This window comes from Musca vetustissima, unplaced genomic scaffold, assembly GCF_032173495.1.
Source record: "Musca vetustissima isolate MV318-11 ecotype Yass unplaced genomic scaffold, APGP_CSIRO_Mvet_v1 utg37601, whole genome shotgun sequence".
Taxonomy (NCBI): Eukaryota; Metazoa; Arthropoda; class Insecta; order Diptera; family Muscidae; genus Musca; species Musca vetustissima.
Genome location: NW_026880151.1, coordinates 275346 through 292750, shown reverse-complemented (window position 1 = coordinate 292750; position 17405 = coordinate 275346). Strand labels below are relative to the sequence as shown.

Below are 17405 nucleotides of genomic sequence, written 5' to 3'. Positions count from 1 at the left end.
GCGGCCATCGCAGCTTTAAGACTTAAACACGAAAACATAGTACAGGCTACGATCGGACACTCAATTAACCACTTTGAGTCAGATCGAATACCTGAAACAAGAGCAATCACATTGTGTGAAATCATGATACCGGACAGAGACTCATGGAACAGCGGAACACTAGCTCATATGCCTCCGGGGAATTGTTGTTACACGGATGGCTCCCGGCTAGCGGAGAAGACGGGACTGGGACTCTTTATTGAAGAACCGGGGACTGAAATCTCACTTCGCCTGCCGGATCACAACACGATCCTACAGGCGGAGGTTCAAGCTATAACGGAGTGTCTAAGATGGTTAAGCTCTAACTCTGGGCATAATAACATAAACATCATGACAGATAGTAAACATGCTATTAAAGCAATAACATCCAAGACAGTTACATCTAAAACCGTATTGGAATGTATAAAAACAATAAATAACTTCTCACGACACGGTCTTGTACGTATAATATGGGTACCGGGTCACTCAGGAGTTATAGGAAACGAGATAGCCAACCAACTCGCCAGACGTGCTACAGACCTAATCAACATAGATGTGAACAGTGCAAAACCTTTCAGCGCTTCACGTCTAGAAATGAGGTCATGGGCGGAAGAGGCGCACAAAACACTCTGGAATAACGAGACTGGAATAAGGAGACTGGAAAAAACACAAAAATCTTATGGGGAGACCCAAATGAGGATAAGACTAAGCAAATACTTACGCTAAACAAGAAAGAACTAAGCAGACTGATAGGCATTCTTACAGGACACCTTAACCTGCAGTCACATTTACACAAGATTGGGTGTTCGGGAAGCAGCAGGTGCAGAGCGTGTGGGGAAGACAACGAAACGTTGGAACATTTCCTATGCCACTGCCCAGCTTTTGCATTCATCCGAACCCAATTCTTGAAAAACGATACTATTCCTGAACTAAATGACCTAAGGGGGTGTGAATGGAAAATAATAAAGGACTTCTGTAAAAACACAGAATTCCTAGAAGAATAGGGAGACCAAACAAAAACTATAAGAATAATTCAAATCTAAATACTTTTCCTTCCTAGAGCGCACAACAGGCCTCCTATGGCTTAAGTGTATGTCCCATAATGGACATGTGGTGGTTCTTTGAAACCACCCCTCTTTTCAAACTAACTAACTAACTAAATTTTCCTTGTAAGAATTTGCAAATACTCAGTAACACAACTGTCAAATCTGCTCTCTCAATTCGCTCTCTTTTACTGGACTTTTGGGTAAACGAACAACATTTTGTAATAATTTGTACAAATTCGTACAAATTATTGAGTAAACGAACGAACCTATTGTATTTACCTTCAGGCGAATGCGGTTCGGCTGATAATATAATTGTGGTTCCAATGGAAATCTAGCATCACTTAAAATTTTCAAATTATGAAGATAATTAGAACTATAAGTATATATAACAACCTAGTAGCCATGTATTTGGCCCGAAATCATCTGCGACCTCTTGCTAAAGTGGGCTATTATTCCATATGATGGCATCATGTTTAGATCCAGGATGTCTACCGTCAACTACAAAACAAGTACCTATGTAAAAAAATATTAGTTTTGCATAAAAACTCACCAGCAAAACGTTTAAACATAAGCCTTTCCTATTTAAATATAAATGGCGAACATCTTATTTTTGGCACATGTACGTGTGTGCCATCTATACATCCGACAACACCCGGGAACTTTGTTTTCGAATATAAAATGTTTATTCTTCCCTTTTTCCACCTATGTTAATTTGGAAACAATCCAAATTTTACACAGTCTTACCTCAATTATCCGGACAACTTCGGTCAAAACGACCGACATTGTGGGTTGAGCCATGCCAAGGTTGAAGTCATTGCCATGGGACTTTTGAAAACTTCCCTCCGCAAAAAACCTCAGAACTGCACACACTTTTAAGAGAGGAGGAATTGCTGCTGACCGTCGGACTTTTCGGAAACCAGGATTTAATGCGTGAACTAAGTACACAACGGCATCTTTTGGTATCCGAAAATACGCCTTATAGCTAAAATGAGCAGTTGATTGAACATTTCTCTAAACACATTTTCTTGCATCATTTTCATCATCAAAATCTATTTCCATTGAGCTTATCATCACTTAAAATTAGTTTTTCTGAAATATTCTATTCAATTTTTTGTTTGTTTACAATATTTTTGGTTGCAGAAGTGTCAAAACAGTATTATCGACGGCAACTGAGAAAAGTTGATATTCATAATTTTATGTTTTATTTCAGTGGCGTTGACAGTTGAAATCGCAACTGGAGTTTGGTTGCTTTCCATAATCAACCCATTAGTAGAAATTTCCAAAACTTCCTACATATCGCAATCCTACACCCCAACAGTGATCTTAACTCTAAATTTCAGTGTTCCAGCTCTGTCGGTTAGCCTATAACCAATTATTTAGCTCTATCCGTTCACATGCTACGAAATTGTAACACATTTAGTATATTTTAGTACTTTTCGGATACTTATAGTTCGAATTTCCAAAAACACTTTGGTACATCTCTGCTACACCCCATCAATGACCCTCAATCCAAATTTCAGAATTCTAGCTGCACCGGTTCACCAAATACAAATGGTACCAGATTTAGTACTTTTCGCACCTTTGGACCGAGAATGACCATTACCCCAAATTCCAAGATTCTAGTTTCAACCATTTCGTCGGAGCATTGGTGAATCATAATCATATGTCAAAATATGAATGTATATGTGTTATCCTTAATGAATCCGCAGCCTATGGAACCCAACTGACAATACAAGGCCAAGACAAAGTCGACACAGCCCACTTGCTCAGCTGTTTTTAATTATTGAAGACAACTTTGAAAACAAAATTACTTATTGAGAACAAAAATTGATTGTGATAAATGTTGCAAATTTTTCTTATATCTCTATTCGACCTAAACTCTTTTTGCAGTTGATGTGGATTATTAAAAAGTTTGGATTTGATACTGGTACATGTATTTAATTTTGAGCAAGTTAATAGAAAAAGGCTTTATTTTGTACTAAAAAAGGTACGATAACAATTTTATTGCAATTTGAAAAACAAAAAACATTTTTCAAAAAATTTGATTTCTTGCAGTAGTATAAAAAAATACATTTTGAAATTTATTCGCGAAAACTGCTTAACAAAAAAGTAATAAGTGTGTGGGTTTTTTTGGGGTGTTACTTATTATTGTTCAGTATGATCTTGCTAAACCAGACGATCAGCAGTGTGATGAGCTAGGGCTCCCACACTTTTCGCCGCCGACAAGGAATGTTTGCCTACAGTCTTTATGGATCCATCAAGCCAATAATCAACGCCAACTGCAAAATGTTGGGAGAAATAATAGTAATTAACAAAACATGTCTTTTGGCAAATAAATAAATGTTGTTCTTTAAACAGAAATTATATCTCTTGTTTTATTAGTTTTGTTGTATCGCTTAAACAAATTGTAGACATCATTTAAGAAATTTAGTTTTTTTGTAACAAATAACTTTATTTTTAGTTCTTTTAAGTATGCTTTTGTATGTGTACTTAACACATTTAGCGAAATGTGAATATGGTAATAAAAATCATTCAAAGTTCGCTGTGAAGCTTTTTACAAAAGCAACTCAACTATTGTTTAACAATTTGTGTGTGTGTGTGTTTTTGTTTCACTTAACTTAAAAACTACATGACGAAATTATACAGTTTTTTTCTTTTAAATCCATATGGTTTAGGGGAGGAAGAAAGGAGCTGCTACTAAATTGTAGATGAAGAAAATATTTCTTTTCCCATATGTATATGGATTCAGCATTAAAACAATTAAAAAAATATAATTAAATGTAAAAGTTATTATAAATGAAATTAACAAAAAAGTGATTCGAAATGAATAAAACTGAATGGCTCATCAAATGCATTTCTAGCAGAAAGTTCTTGTTAGTGTTGCTGCTGCTGTTGTTGACGTGGATGATCGAATATATCCTCGGGTAAGGCTAAACATCATTGGAGGTTTTAGCAATAATAATTAACAAAAAAATTTAGATCAAAAAGCAGAAAGAAATACCAAAAGAAAAGAGAGAGATAGAGAAAATACAAGTAAATTTTTCATCATTTACATCTCCGGGAACACTAGTTTTTGTTTATAAATTCATAAGTTTAGTTAATAATGGGTACCAAGGTTTATGGTACCGCAAACAAATGCAATGTGACATGATTTGCCAATTTTGTTTCTTTTCACACTTTTTTGTTAATCTTCTTTTCTTTCTTTTAACACATGGTGTTGGTTAAGATAATTTTTAGTTTATTTTTAGTTGATGGGGGGTTGTTGTTTTGTTGATGTTCATAGAAACGATTTATTTACTTTTGTAAACTTTTTCAGTCATGTCATCAAAGCTGGAATCTTGGATGTTCAACATCAAGCTATCAGCCGAGAGGTAGACCTTGTTCTGTGAGTTGGCAATCTGTAAGAGAAGGAAACAAATTGTTTTTGTTCAGTAGAAAAAAAGATTTTGCTAATAAATTGAAACTTACGGTTCTAGCTATGCTTTGAGCAGCACGGATTTTACGCAATTTCAAGTAGGCGGGATTCTGTTTAACAGCCAGACCTAAGTAAACTTTGCAGTTAAGAAAACCATGTTTTGTTTTTTGGGGAGTAGAAAATATTTGTGTTTAATAAATAGGGAGAGGGTTATGGTAAATTAAGACTAGAACCGTGACGAAAAATTAAAAACTCCGTTATTCTACACAGAATCTCTCTGAAAGACATATCAGCAGCAAACTCTAGAGGTGTTCCATATATAGAAAAATATTTAAGATTTCCTTAAGGTATTTTATCTATGTAAATCTATTTATAGACGACATCTAAAAGTCTCCTATTTTATAGGAGGGTAGGGTATTCTATTTGTAGAAATCCTCTGACAGATCTTAAAAGTAGTCTTATCTATGAAATACTTTTGAAATGTCTTCTATAAATAAAATATCTCTTAATGGTATCCTATATTTAAACATGATTTTCTGTCTATAGATTTCTGAAAGGTTTTGTAACAATAATGAAAAGATTTTCAACAATGAAAAGTAACCCTTCTATAAAAAATGTTTTAAAGCCATTTTAGAATAGATGTTCTGTGAAGTTTTTCTACACCTAAAATAATTTATCTGAAAAGGCTTTGGGAGGCTTTTTGATATAAATAAGTCCTTTGGATGCCACCAATTAATAATAATTTTCTATATGTAGAATAACTTCGAAGTACATTCTAACTAAGCAATAGCTCTGTAAGGTCTATCAGAGCAACCTATGGGCGTACTTCCATCTTTAGAAGAACTCTGAAAATTGTTCCATATGTAAAAGACATCTGATGTGTCATTAATTACTAGAAGTCCTTTGGAGGAACATTTGCATTATACCTCTGTAAGGTCTGTCAGGGAAACTTAGGGACGTCCTTTAATCATCATAAGAACTCTGGAATGTTTTCCCTGTGTAATAGATACCTGATGTTTAATTTATTTCTAGAAATCCTTTGGGAGGACCATTTGCATTATGCCACTGGAATGTCTTATATTTTTGAATGGGCTCTAAACTTCACTTTTCTCTTTTTATGTTCCAATATGTACCCTAAATTCAAAAACCAATTTCTAACATTTCGCAGCAAGTCTAAAATTACCATACCCACTTTGATTTAAAAATTGTAATAATGTTTTGAAAAGGATATCATTTTTGCGGCTTCAGCTTCACCCTCAGCTTGGACAATCTTTTGCTGTTTCTCCTGCTTGGCGCGTTCAACAAAGAACACAGCACGTTGGGCTTCTTGTTGAGCAACCTGTTTGGCTTCAACGGCGGCGGTATATTCCTTGCCGAAACTCAATTCTGTTAAGGAAACATCATCCAAAATAATGTTGAAGTCACGGGCACGTTCCATCAATTCTTTGCGGATCAAGAGGGAAACCTAAAAGCACAAACAATTTCAATAAAAATCTATTTTCAATTTGAAATTTAAAAAATTCTCCAACTTACTTGTGCACGCTGTGTAATCAATTGGGAAGCATTGAATTTGGCAACAACACCCTTCAAAACTTCATTACAGATGGAGGGCAAAACCTTCTCATCATAATCCAAACCCAATTGACGATGAACTGTGGGAAGACGGGATGAATCGGGACGTGAAAGGACACGCAATGAAATGTTCACCATTTGCAAATCCTTTGAACCGGTAGGGGAAGAGATTTTACGGGGACGAGAACGGATATCGTAGATAATGGGATATTGGAACCATGGAATGCGGAAATGTAAACCTTCGGAGTAGATATCATTTTGGATGCCACCAAGTCTGCTGAAGATAATGGCACGGTGACCACCATCAACTGGAAAAGTTAAAGAAAAACAAAATCAAATCACATTCTTAATTAATCAGTTCATGTTATGGTGTGTAATACAACATAGCACCAATCAAGGCGGCAATTGGTATATGGGTTTAAAGGTTATGCAACCGGTCCACCATTCAACGTTCAAAAACATTTCTTGACAGAATTCTAACACAAATTCATTTCACATTAGCAGTTTATAGTCTTTTTCATTGAAATAATTTAAATTATTTCAAGAATCTTCATTCATTTTTGTATTTTGCAACATCACGTTGTTATTATGAAATTTACCGACAAATTATCGGTAACATCTTTGCATGCACACAGACACACACCGATTTGAGGTTAGGTTTTCACAATAAATGTTTTCCAGTATTTCACAATTTCCAAGCTCTTTTCAAGAACTTTGGACACTTTATTTCAAGAAACTCACCGGTATACAAGGATTGGTTGACACCATAGGCAGCAGCTCCAACGGCAGCCAACAATTTAAGACCGGTGGTCAAACCTGGTGGACCACCTTTGCCGAATTTACCAGCCAAATCGTTCAATTTGCTTTGAGCCATTCCTAAACAAAACACAAATGCACGCACACACAAACACGGAGAAATAATTGATTAGTGAATAATTTAAATATTTTTCTTTTGTAAATTAATAATAAATTACTTTTTGCTTAAAATAAATGCAATCCTCTGCGAGTAATTTCAATGAAAGAAACCCGATTAAACACACTCGTCTCTCAACTGAATGACAATCAGTTCGATTCTTTGCCCTAATCGTTTTGCTGATAACGAGGATAATCGATTACACATTGATTGTTCTGTTGTTATCGAAATGTCGTGATATCGTGTGTGGATATAGACACGATTTACACGATGCAATTTCGCACAAATGAAGGTTTATAAAAATTAATGCTGTAAAAGGTGGAAATTAGTCACTGCCATTTGGAAAACAAATTGAATTTTTTGGAATACTAAGGATATTCCTTAATCGAAAGTTGAAGTTAATTTATAAATACATAGATAAACCAAACCTAAAGCAACTAAAATTGAAAAGTTAATAAATTGTTCCTATACTTATTTTGATTTTTCTACATCATTTTTAAAAGGATGTTATTACAATAAAATGTGCCTGTTTTCATTTTTGACATACGGCAAAAAAAAATAAAAACATACAAATATGTCATTATATCAGTAGGGAGGGAGGCAGTGGAAAACATCAGTTCGTACTTTGGATATAAACTCAAGATCAGAGCGTGAACCTACGGTAGCAGGCCTACATGCCCGGTTCTTTTCAGAAATATTATTCTATTTCTGAAAGAATCGAAAAGCCAGATTGACTTTCGCAAAAGCTCATATTAATTGAAATCCGTCTCAGTGGAAAAATATTATACTCCCGCATAAATTAAAGGTAAAAAATAAAGACTCGGACATGAAAAAAATTGCCGTGTGAAAGTCCACAAATGAAAGTCATGCCACAGTATTGCAAGGGTTCTGTTAAGAATGGAGGAAGGCAAATAATGGTATTGGGCTGTAGTTTTTTATGGAGTTCGATATATTTACGATATTTATGAAGTAATAGATCGGATTGTCTATACAATTGTGTTAAAAAACGCTATGGTCCCCATCGCTGAAGAAAATATACCGCTTGTTTGGGTGTTTCAGCTTGACAATAACCTCCAAATTATACCAAAACATGTCAAATATTAGTTGTAGGAGTCAAAACAATCATCACAATCAACCAACACAATCATCAGATCTTCATCCTATAGAGAATCTTTGGAACACCATAGATAGCAAAATCAAAAGGGATTCACTAACAAACATTAACTCTTCCCTCTGACCTACAGACGGCACAGGCTAGTGGGTGCCCACTTTCCACCGTGTCTAAGCTTCTTTGTAACTATGGAACCTGTTTTAATTTACGTCTTCATCCATGGTATAATAATAGAAGGTAACAGCAAGTGTTGTTGTACAAAAAACGATACAACAACCACATGGAAATTTGTTTTTGTAAGTTCTACTAGTGTCAACTCTTTTGACAGAAAAATGTAAACAAATAAACAAATTATCATCAAATTATTTTTATTTTGAAAATGAAATATTTTCGAATCTTCAAAATAAAAATTGAAAAACATGAATGAAAATCTATCAAATTTATATTTCTATCGCTTCCACATCTTTCCTATAATTGAGCCATTGCCATATATATGTGTAACACATATGAAAGGAGCACATTTAATAAAGAACAATTTCAAATTGTATGCGTTCCCAATTTTCCTGTTGGGTGATTTTTAAAAACATAATTTGTCAAATTCATATTGACACTAGTATTACATTGGAATCAAATCAGCTGGGATTTGCTGTTACCTTTTATAATTGTACCATGGTCTTCATCTTAAGTGGTTGGGAAAGTGCAACCTTAGCACGTAATATGCCTTCTGTTCAAATTTCTATAGCCATCGAAACTATTTCTTACCTACCTCTTCATACTTCCATGTTTTAGCTTATTATCATTTCTATCCCCAGCTTTTTTTAGTGACTGCCCATCCACAAAACTAACCTCTTCCGCAAGGTTTAGGATAAATAATAAATATTACTTTTGTATTCTTTCGTTTTTTAAAATGAATAAATTACCTATTTATTTCTGAAAAAACTTCCACTATAACATTACTTTCAAAAAAGTTACAGGTCATTTATTCAATTTGTCATTTCAGTTTCTTTAGTTTTAAAAAATTAATAAAATAATAATTGTTAATCTATTTTTCCGGTTAGCCCCCATATAGGTTGGTCATTTTGACCTCTTGTGAAATATTAAATAATCAAACTACTTTTATTATTGTATAAAGTAAATTTTTTATATGACCAGATCAGTACAACAACATCGAAACCCGTTTGCTACTCTAAAAACACATACGAACACACAAATCGGGAAAAATTAATTTTATATTTCCAGTCGATTTCGCTCTTACAGCCTGTTTTTGTAAACGAACGAATTCGAGTGACTTACGACCAAACTCCTTGGTTTTGAAAAATATGTCATTTATTTTTGTTTTGAATCAAAAACACATTTCGAGTGACTTACGACCAAACTCCTTGGTTTTGAAAAATATGTCATTTATTTTTGTTTTGAATCAAAAACACATTTTTCTACATAAATAAAGGTTTGGTAGTAATTCGTCCGAATTGTTTCGATTTGAATTTTACAAAAACAGGCTGTTAGAGTAAACACTCTTTTTCGAACATTTTGTCCGCGTTTTTTTATTTTTCAAAAAGGGAAACTCGAGAGCCCTCCGACCGAAAACAAATAATAACAACGTTTTGTATGATTGTAAATTATGTAAAAAATAAGTTAAAAAAATTTCTTTACACAATAAAAATTCTTTCATTCGGGATTCGAACAACGTAGTTCGCTCTCAGAATTACGTACATGAATTAACCCGTTCATACAACACTATTCTTAATTCATGTCATCACAGTTTTTTATTTCAAACTTTTTGTTTCTTGTTTTACACCAAAATTCTAACATATTTGCATGAAGCACATATCGATCTAAATAGAAAAATTAATTCTCTTTCTCATGACTATAGTATGAAACCATATCTATTTACTTTTAATTCATGTTTTCCATTTTTTCTGAAAATATTGTTGTTTTCATACATTTTTATATTTTGTAAATTCAAATGTCACACATAAAAATTTGGAGAATTTTTTGTTTGAGTTTCCCCAAAGTTGTTTCTTGTTTTGTACGCTAATTAGAACCAAGGGGAAAGAAATTCATATTGCATTATGTAGATAACAAAATTTACATCCTGCTGCATATATAAAAACTAAACAATTTTTTACTTTTCATTCATCATTTTCAATTTTATTAAAAAAGTCTAAAAAATGTATAAATATTTTCAAGCTGTCAAAATTAAATTGTTTTCGATAAATGTTCTCAATTGTTAGGGATGGGACAATTTTCTTGGTTATTCGGAGAGTGATTCGAATTGAACAACGCACAAAAGTCGGTGTTCGCTCAGAAAATTTTGTATGGGGAACTAAGTAATTACTTAATAATTAAGGGTCGAACAACGAATGAGAGAGCGAACAACGCTCGTCTGTACATGGCATTAACAGAGCTCTTTTAGGCAGACTTAGTAACTTGCAATCTTGGTCAAATTAACCGATTATCTATTTGGTCACTGAATGTAATCAGAGATAATGACACCGACTGAATAAGATAGTTTTTTGACTTTAATAATACAGGAGAGAAGAAGAAGAATTTAATTGTTTTATTAGTGTTAAATGTCTGTTTTTATGTTTAAATATGAAATATAATACGTTGTGTTAATTTTATTGTTTCAGGGAGCAAGTTTGAGAGTATGCTGTGAGTGCGTATGTGTTAGATCCAAATTCAATAAGTGTTCATTCCCTAGAGTTGATGGTGGCAGAGTTAAAAGCCTCCCCTGAATGAAGCTTTTTCCGACAGCCCCCATATAACGGTCTCCCAAAATTTCAGTATTTTGGACTTGAATTTCAATTGAATTCGTTGCAATTTGATATTTGATATTCATATTGAGTAACAAATCTCCCTTCCAAAAATTATTTATATTCGCGTTTAAGATATTTTTTCCGTTACATTAATTTCACTTTAGATATCCCGCATTATTTTACCATTACGTTACGCAGTCGAATAATTACTTACCTTTCTTCAATGCCCTCTTTCTAAACATGACCGGTGCCATGACAGCGTTATGCTTTATACTCATTCGTAAACATTACGGACCATTCTCTCCTATCTCCCGCATTCGTAGCTTTCAGAACGTTTTTAACCTCACATCATATGTTCCAGACTAATCGGTGGACGACGGTATTCATTCATTTCGTACATATACAAATCGAATCATTCACATTTCACCGACAACTGCCCTGCAAATAATGGACGGCATTAATCTATTTCATCAATTTGTGGCACGCCACAAACCCCAACTGGAAGCTGCTGCTGTACCACAACATTTTTGGCAATCAATTTATCGGAAAGTAACAACGGAGACCTTCGATGCTGGTGTCGTGTTGCAGCTGATGCTCATCGAATATGACGAAGAGGATGCCGAGGATACCAATGTGACAGATGATGAGAAGGAGTGTCGGCCAGTGTTTGCCCTGTCCGTCGCTGCCGAGGGTGGTGTTCGTGCCAATGATCCAAATGCTGTATTCTTGGTCGATCATGCCTGGACATTTAGAACAAATATTGCCCGCCAGCAGTTGGAACAATATGACCATTTGCTGAATCGCATGTGCGCAATTACGGGTGTGGATTTGGAGGATGAACAACGTGTGGACAAGGTGCTTGCGAAAATCTGGAAATATGCCCAAGTTTATACACTGAACAGTGAACAATTATCCGATGAAGATCGTCAACCAATTTGGTATATTATGGATGAAGTGGGCTCTGCGGTGGTCCATTCAGATGACCCCAACTTTAGAATGGTACCATTTTTGCATTTAGACAGCCAGGTGACCTACAGTTTACTGTTCCCCATTAAGGATTGTGAGCAGGGTGATCAGGTGTGTCGTGACTTTGTGGAATATGTGGCCAAAGATGCCGAGGAACGTAAGGTGTTGCTATTGCCATGGCAATTTACCGATTTAACCGATGAAAGTTTTGTACAGTGTGAACCCTCGGTTGAATACTACACGGCAGGTCACATACCCGAAACATATCCCAATGAGGATAATTTGTGCGAACCAGAAATTGATAGAAATGAACCCTTGAAGGTATACGCCGAATATGATATTGTTAGGCAACACTTGACATCCCCCTATTTTACACTGGTGGACAATTCTGAAGATGCCGACGTTTTGTGGTTGACAACACATTTCAAAGATTTCGACGAGCTGGCTCGCACCACCCCTAATAAATTTGTCAACCAATTCCCCTTTGAATATGTTATAACCATAAAGGATCTGCTGAGCATCACCTGCCGTAGGGCAGCCACTGAACATCACAACAAGGAAACACTGGAAACCTATCCCAAATGGTTGCCAACAACGTATAACCTAAAAACGGAACTTTTACAATTTGCCTCGTATTATCAGAATAGAGCTGCCAAGGGACTGGACAATCATTGGATTGTTAAACCATGGAATTTGGCCAGAGCTCTTGATACACACATCTCCAATAGCCTGAGTCATATTGTACGTCTACCCACCACGGGGCCTAAAATTGCCCAAAAATATATCGAAGATCCAGTGCTGTTCTATCGTGACAGTCTCAGTGCCAAGGTTAAATTTGATGTACGCTATGTGGTGCTGTTGAAAAGTGTGAAGCCCCTGGAAGCATTTGTGCATCGTAAATTCTATTTGAGATTTTCGAATAAACCTTTCTCGTTGGACCATTTTGACGACTATGAAAAACATTTTACCGTTATGAATTATCAAGACAATGCCGAGCTGCATCATGTCAAGTGTGATGACTTTTTGGAGATGTGGCAGCAACAATATCCCAAACATTCTTGGTCGGAAATTGAAGATCGCATTTGTTCCATGCTGTATGAAATGTTGGAATGTGCCACCAAATCACCAGCACCATGTGGCATACAGCCATGCTCGCAATCAAGAGCCTTGTATGCGGCTGATATTATGTTGGCATGGGAGAATAAATCCAGCATCATGCAACCGAAGCTGTTGGAAGTAAATTGGACACCAGATTGTAAGAGAGCCTGCGACTATTATCCTGATTTTTATAATGACATATTTAAGTTGTTATTCCTCAATGAGGCAAACGATGAAGTTTTTAAACCATTGCAAAAGGAGTATTAAGATGCATGTATATGTGTGTGCTGGCAAAAATGTAGCACCCCTTTATGTAGACACAACGAATACATAGCATATGGGTTGCAACAATGGTAGGGTATACAAGCTATCGAAGCCGTTTTATTAGCCGTTTAATTAACGGGCTTATTGTTTTTTTATTTAAGAATTTTGTATTCTTATATATTGTAATTACTATATTGACTGCAAAAATAAATGCAAAGTTATTTTGATGAGCTTTTTTCAAACAAAATAAATAAAATTATTCTTTATTTTTTTGTGGTTTGTTCATGTTGTAACAAATAGGTTGAAGTCCAAAGTTAGGCAGAAAATAAGAGGAAATGGAAAGGTCTATCAACACATTGGCGGAAGCAAAATAATTGTGCGAGCTGCAAAAATAGATCGTTTTTTACATTTGAAATATTTAGTCTTATTCTGGATATTCGTTGGGAGATATCTAGCATTGTAATTTAATTGTGTAATATTTTTCAATAATTTATTAATTGATTTTTTTATTAAAAATGTTTACTTTTTATTGTTATTTAAACTTTATAACAATACAAATGTGAAATATCAATAATCCGCTGTATAAATGCTTTGTAATTAAAAGAAAATAAATTAAAGTTTAAAAATATGGCAACCTAAAATATGCCATGTGAAACAGCTGTTCATTGTCCTTATGCAATTTGATGCAACAACTACAATAGATTACAAATAAAAGAACATTTTTTATGATGGCAAAAACACAACGAATAATGCGAAGAAATCTGCGATTGAATTAATTAATTCACAGTTTATTATTTCACTACATAATTATGTGCCTTTTTATTTAATTTCGATATTTATCTCCCCAAATTCTTAAAGTGGCCAGTTATGTTAAGATTCGCTCCTACTCCTTTATTTCTTCCTTCAAATCACGTACACGATAATTTTGAAAAAAAAAAATATTTTTTGTAGCTTTATTTTTGTTCTTTCATAATTTTTATTTAAGTTTTTCACTGTTAAGCTCATTAGACAAATTTGGTTTTTCCATAATTTTTAAAATTTGTTTCTTGAGAGACAGATCCTCACGCAAAATGTCTTTATTTCGCCTCTAAAATGCATCAAACTCGACTTAAATATTCCTTATTACCTTTATACATTCCTTGGCAATATTTGGTTCAGCATTCATCGTTATCAATAGGATTTCAATGGCATTTTATTTGTTGTTTTCGAGTTCAAAATTTGCTTACTATCATTTATAATATTCTAAATCGTCATAGAATAACTATTGTGTAAATATTTTTCATAAAAATAGTTATTACTTATGTTTTTGTAGTCAGCTCCCTTTGAATTTATTAGCGAAAAATTTCACACAAAATTCCATCTCCAAAGTTCCATTCTCCTACTCCCTGTAATCCAGAATACCTAATCTTTCCCCAAAGCGGATTTTTTCGCTTTCGAACTTCATTCAGAATAAGGCGAAAGCGAGAATGCGAAAAAATTCACAGGAAAATGTTGTTCAGAATAAGTCGAAGGGCATGACGCAATAATAAGGTGATGTATCAAAACAAAAACATTTGTTTTTGTCTCGATTATCTGTCGAATTTTTCCATATAATATTTCAAATGGTTGGCAACACTGCACATCGAATTCAAGTAGAATTTACCCACTTTGACAGTTAATCAAGACATCAGCTGCGCTAAATGGACTACCTATTCATTGTGCCATGTCGAAGGGGAAGAGCGAGTAAATTCACGTGGAATTGACATCCAGAATAATGCTGATTATTAAATAAGCATGAACAGAAGAATAATAAAGCAGCAGATGTCGATGAATAACCAGCCGAACAATTGAAGGCCGGTGGCCAGATGCTGATCAGGAGCATCAATTGATTAGTACAATTTGGCTAAAGGAATACATGCCCAATGATTGGAACCTCAGCATCCATCAACATGAGCAATATGTGCCAACTACAGAGACATTAGTCTTAGTTACCCAGCGTGCTGTGTGAACGACTGAAGCCTAGGGTCAATGACATTATTGGACCATACCAATGCGGCTTCAGACCTGGCAAATCCACCTTTAACCAAATTTTCACAAATCCACATAGGCATATTCCACCTATTCGTCGACTATAAAGCGCAGAGGTGTTTAAAGCCATGTCTGCGTTTGACATTCCTGACATACGGCTATACAGCCTAACTTTAACTGGACAAGATCAGCAGTTAAAGTCGGAAAGTCAGAGTCCTTCAATACCGAACGTATCAGTTTGTCGTGTGAACTGTTTAACATCATGCTGGAAAAGGTCATACGAGAGGCAAATGTGAACAAAAATAACACTCTGAACATCAAATAACACATGTTACTAGCTTAAACCGATGACATCGATATAATCATTGCGAGCGGTAACGGCCACCTTAGAACGAATTGAGAAGGAGTCTACAAAAATGGGACTGGCCGTAAATGTCCAGAAGACCGAGTTGATGGTATCAACGCGCAAGACGTCCACTAGATTCGGATCAACTGTGGAACTTGAAAACAACAGCTCCGAGATAGCGAACGATTTTATATACCTCGGTACCGCCATATACAAAACTATTAACATCAACTTTGAAATCCGGAGAATAATAGCGTGGGCCAACAGATGCTACTATGGTCTGAGTAAGCAATTTAAGAACAAGGTCACCTCTCGTCGAAAATCCGAAAAAAATACCCAGGTTTATGATATGTTTTGGATGAACTTTCACTTTGTAATAAGTGTGTGGATTAATTATTATTTTGATTAATTAAATTATTATTTTAATAAACGGCTGTACTTAAAAATATAATTGCAAAAATAAGTTGTTTAATGGTCTCTCTAATCTATCGACCTGACAATTCCATTTTTAAAATCGCTTTTGTATATAATGGATGGGATGTTTTGTTGTCACAATAAAAATTATTAACATATTACTAGACATTTTATTTTTTTTAAAGTAAAATATCAACAACTTTAACAAAATAATGGATACTACTTAGTTACATAATCTGCTGGATTGAGTGAGATCTTATGCATAGTATAAAATTAAAAACAAGTTGAACGTTTAGGGCGTCTATATACAAATAGAAGTAAACAAATCCCAATATTTTAGATCTGTCCATTTTTCATTGATTAATTTAAACAATTTTTTTTAAAAATGTTGCTGTGCCAGAAATATATAATAATAGTAAGCATAGCATGTCGAAGATTTCCCCGATAGTGTAACATCAATGGTATAGGGGAGACTGGGCACCTTCGGCATCGGGGCACATTCGGCATTCGCGTTTTCGATATGAAGCTCTCATCCATGCTGCAATAATAAGGTGATGTATCAAAACAAAAACTTTTGTTTTTGTCTCGATTATCTGTCAAATTTTACTATATAATATTTCAAATAGTTGGCAACACTACACATCGAATTCAAGTAGAAATTACCCACTTTGACAGTTAATCAAGACCATGATGCAATAATAAGGTGATTTATCAAAACAAATGCCATTGTTTTTGTCTCGATTATCTGTCAATTTGCATCGAATTCAAGTAGGTATTACGCACTTTGACAGTTAATCGAGACATCAGCTGTTCTAAATGGACTACCTATTTATTGTGCCATGATCAAGACAGTTTGACAGTCAATCATTTAGCTCAGCTGATGTCTCGATTAACTGTCAAAGTGGTTGGCAATATCGAATCCAAGTAGAAATTACAAACTTTTACAGTTAATCGAGGCATCAGCTGAGCTAGATGGACTACTTATTTATCATTCCGTGGTGATAACCTTTGCCTCTCGTATGTCTTTCCCCAGGATGTTAAAAAGATCACGCGGCAAACTGTCACCTTGTCTGAATCCTCGTTCGGTAGTATTATCCTGCATAAGTATTGTGTCAGTTAGTATTATCCTGCATAAGTATTAATTTTGCAGGAATGCCGAACGCAGGAATTGCTACTTCTTTTGTATTCTAATGAAATTTTTAAAATCAATTTTAATTATATGATGATTTTTTTAAACTTATTTATATCTTACAATATGTTTGTGGGTGGGATATTTTCAATAAAATTAATGGCTTGAAAATGCCATGACTAACTAAAAAATGTTATAAGGGATTGGGAAAGCTATTGAGGTGTTACATCTAAACCTTTAAAGTTAAAGGTAATCAAAATAGTGTTCAATTGCAATTTTAGTGTAACTGTATCTAATTTTCGTTTAAATTCAAAAAGGTATTCAAATTTTATGTGGGCAGTTAAAGA

At 34.6% G+C, this 17405-nt stretch overlaps 2 protein-coding genes across 2 annotated transcripts; one reads left to right on the top strand and one right to left on the bottom strand.

Moving 5' to 3' along the window:
• Positions 1–4303: 4303 nt before the first annotated feature.
• On the bottom strand, positions 4304–7097 carry LOC133325552 (prohibitin-2-like). Its single transcript, XM_061534292.1, has 6 exons — positions 7026–7097; positions 6793–6927; positions 6013–6359; positions 5711–5944; positions 4533–4610; positions 4304–4462 (listed from the first exon to the last, which is right to left on the bottom strand). The coding sequence occupies exons 2-6, from the start codon at positions 6923–6925 to the stop codon at positions 4355–4357; spliced, it is 900 nt and encodes a 299-aa protein (XP_061390276.1). The 5' UTR covers positions 6926–6927; positions 7026–7097; the 3' UTR covers positions 4304–4354.
• A 4184-nt stretch (positions 7098–11281) lies between these two features.
• Positions 11282–13165, top strand: LOC133325549 (tubulin--tyrosine ligase-like protein 12). Its single transcript, XM_061534288.1, has one exon. The coding sequence runs from the start codon at positions 11282–11284 to the stop codon at positions 13163–13165; it is 1884 nt and encodes a 627-aa protein (XP_061390272.1).
• The last annotated feature ends 4240 nt before the right edge of the window (positions 13166–17405 follow it).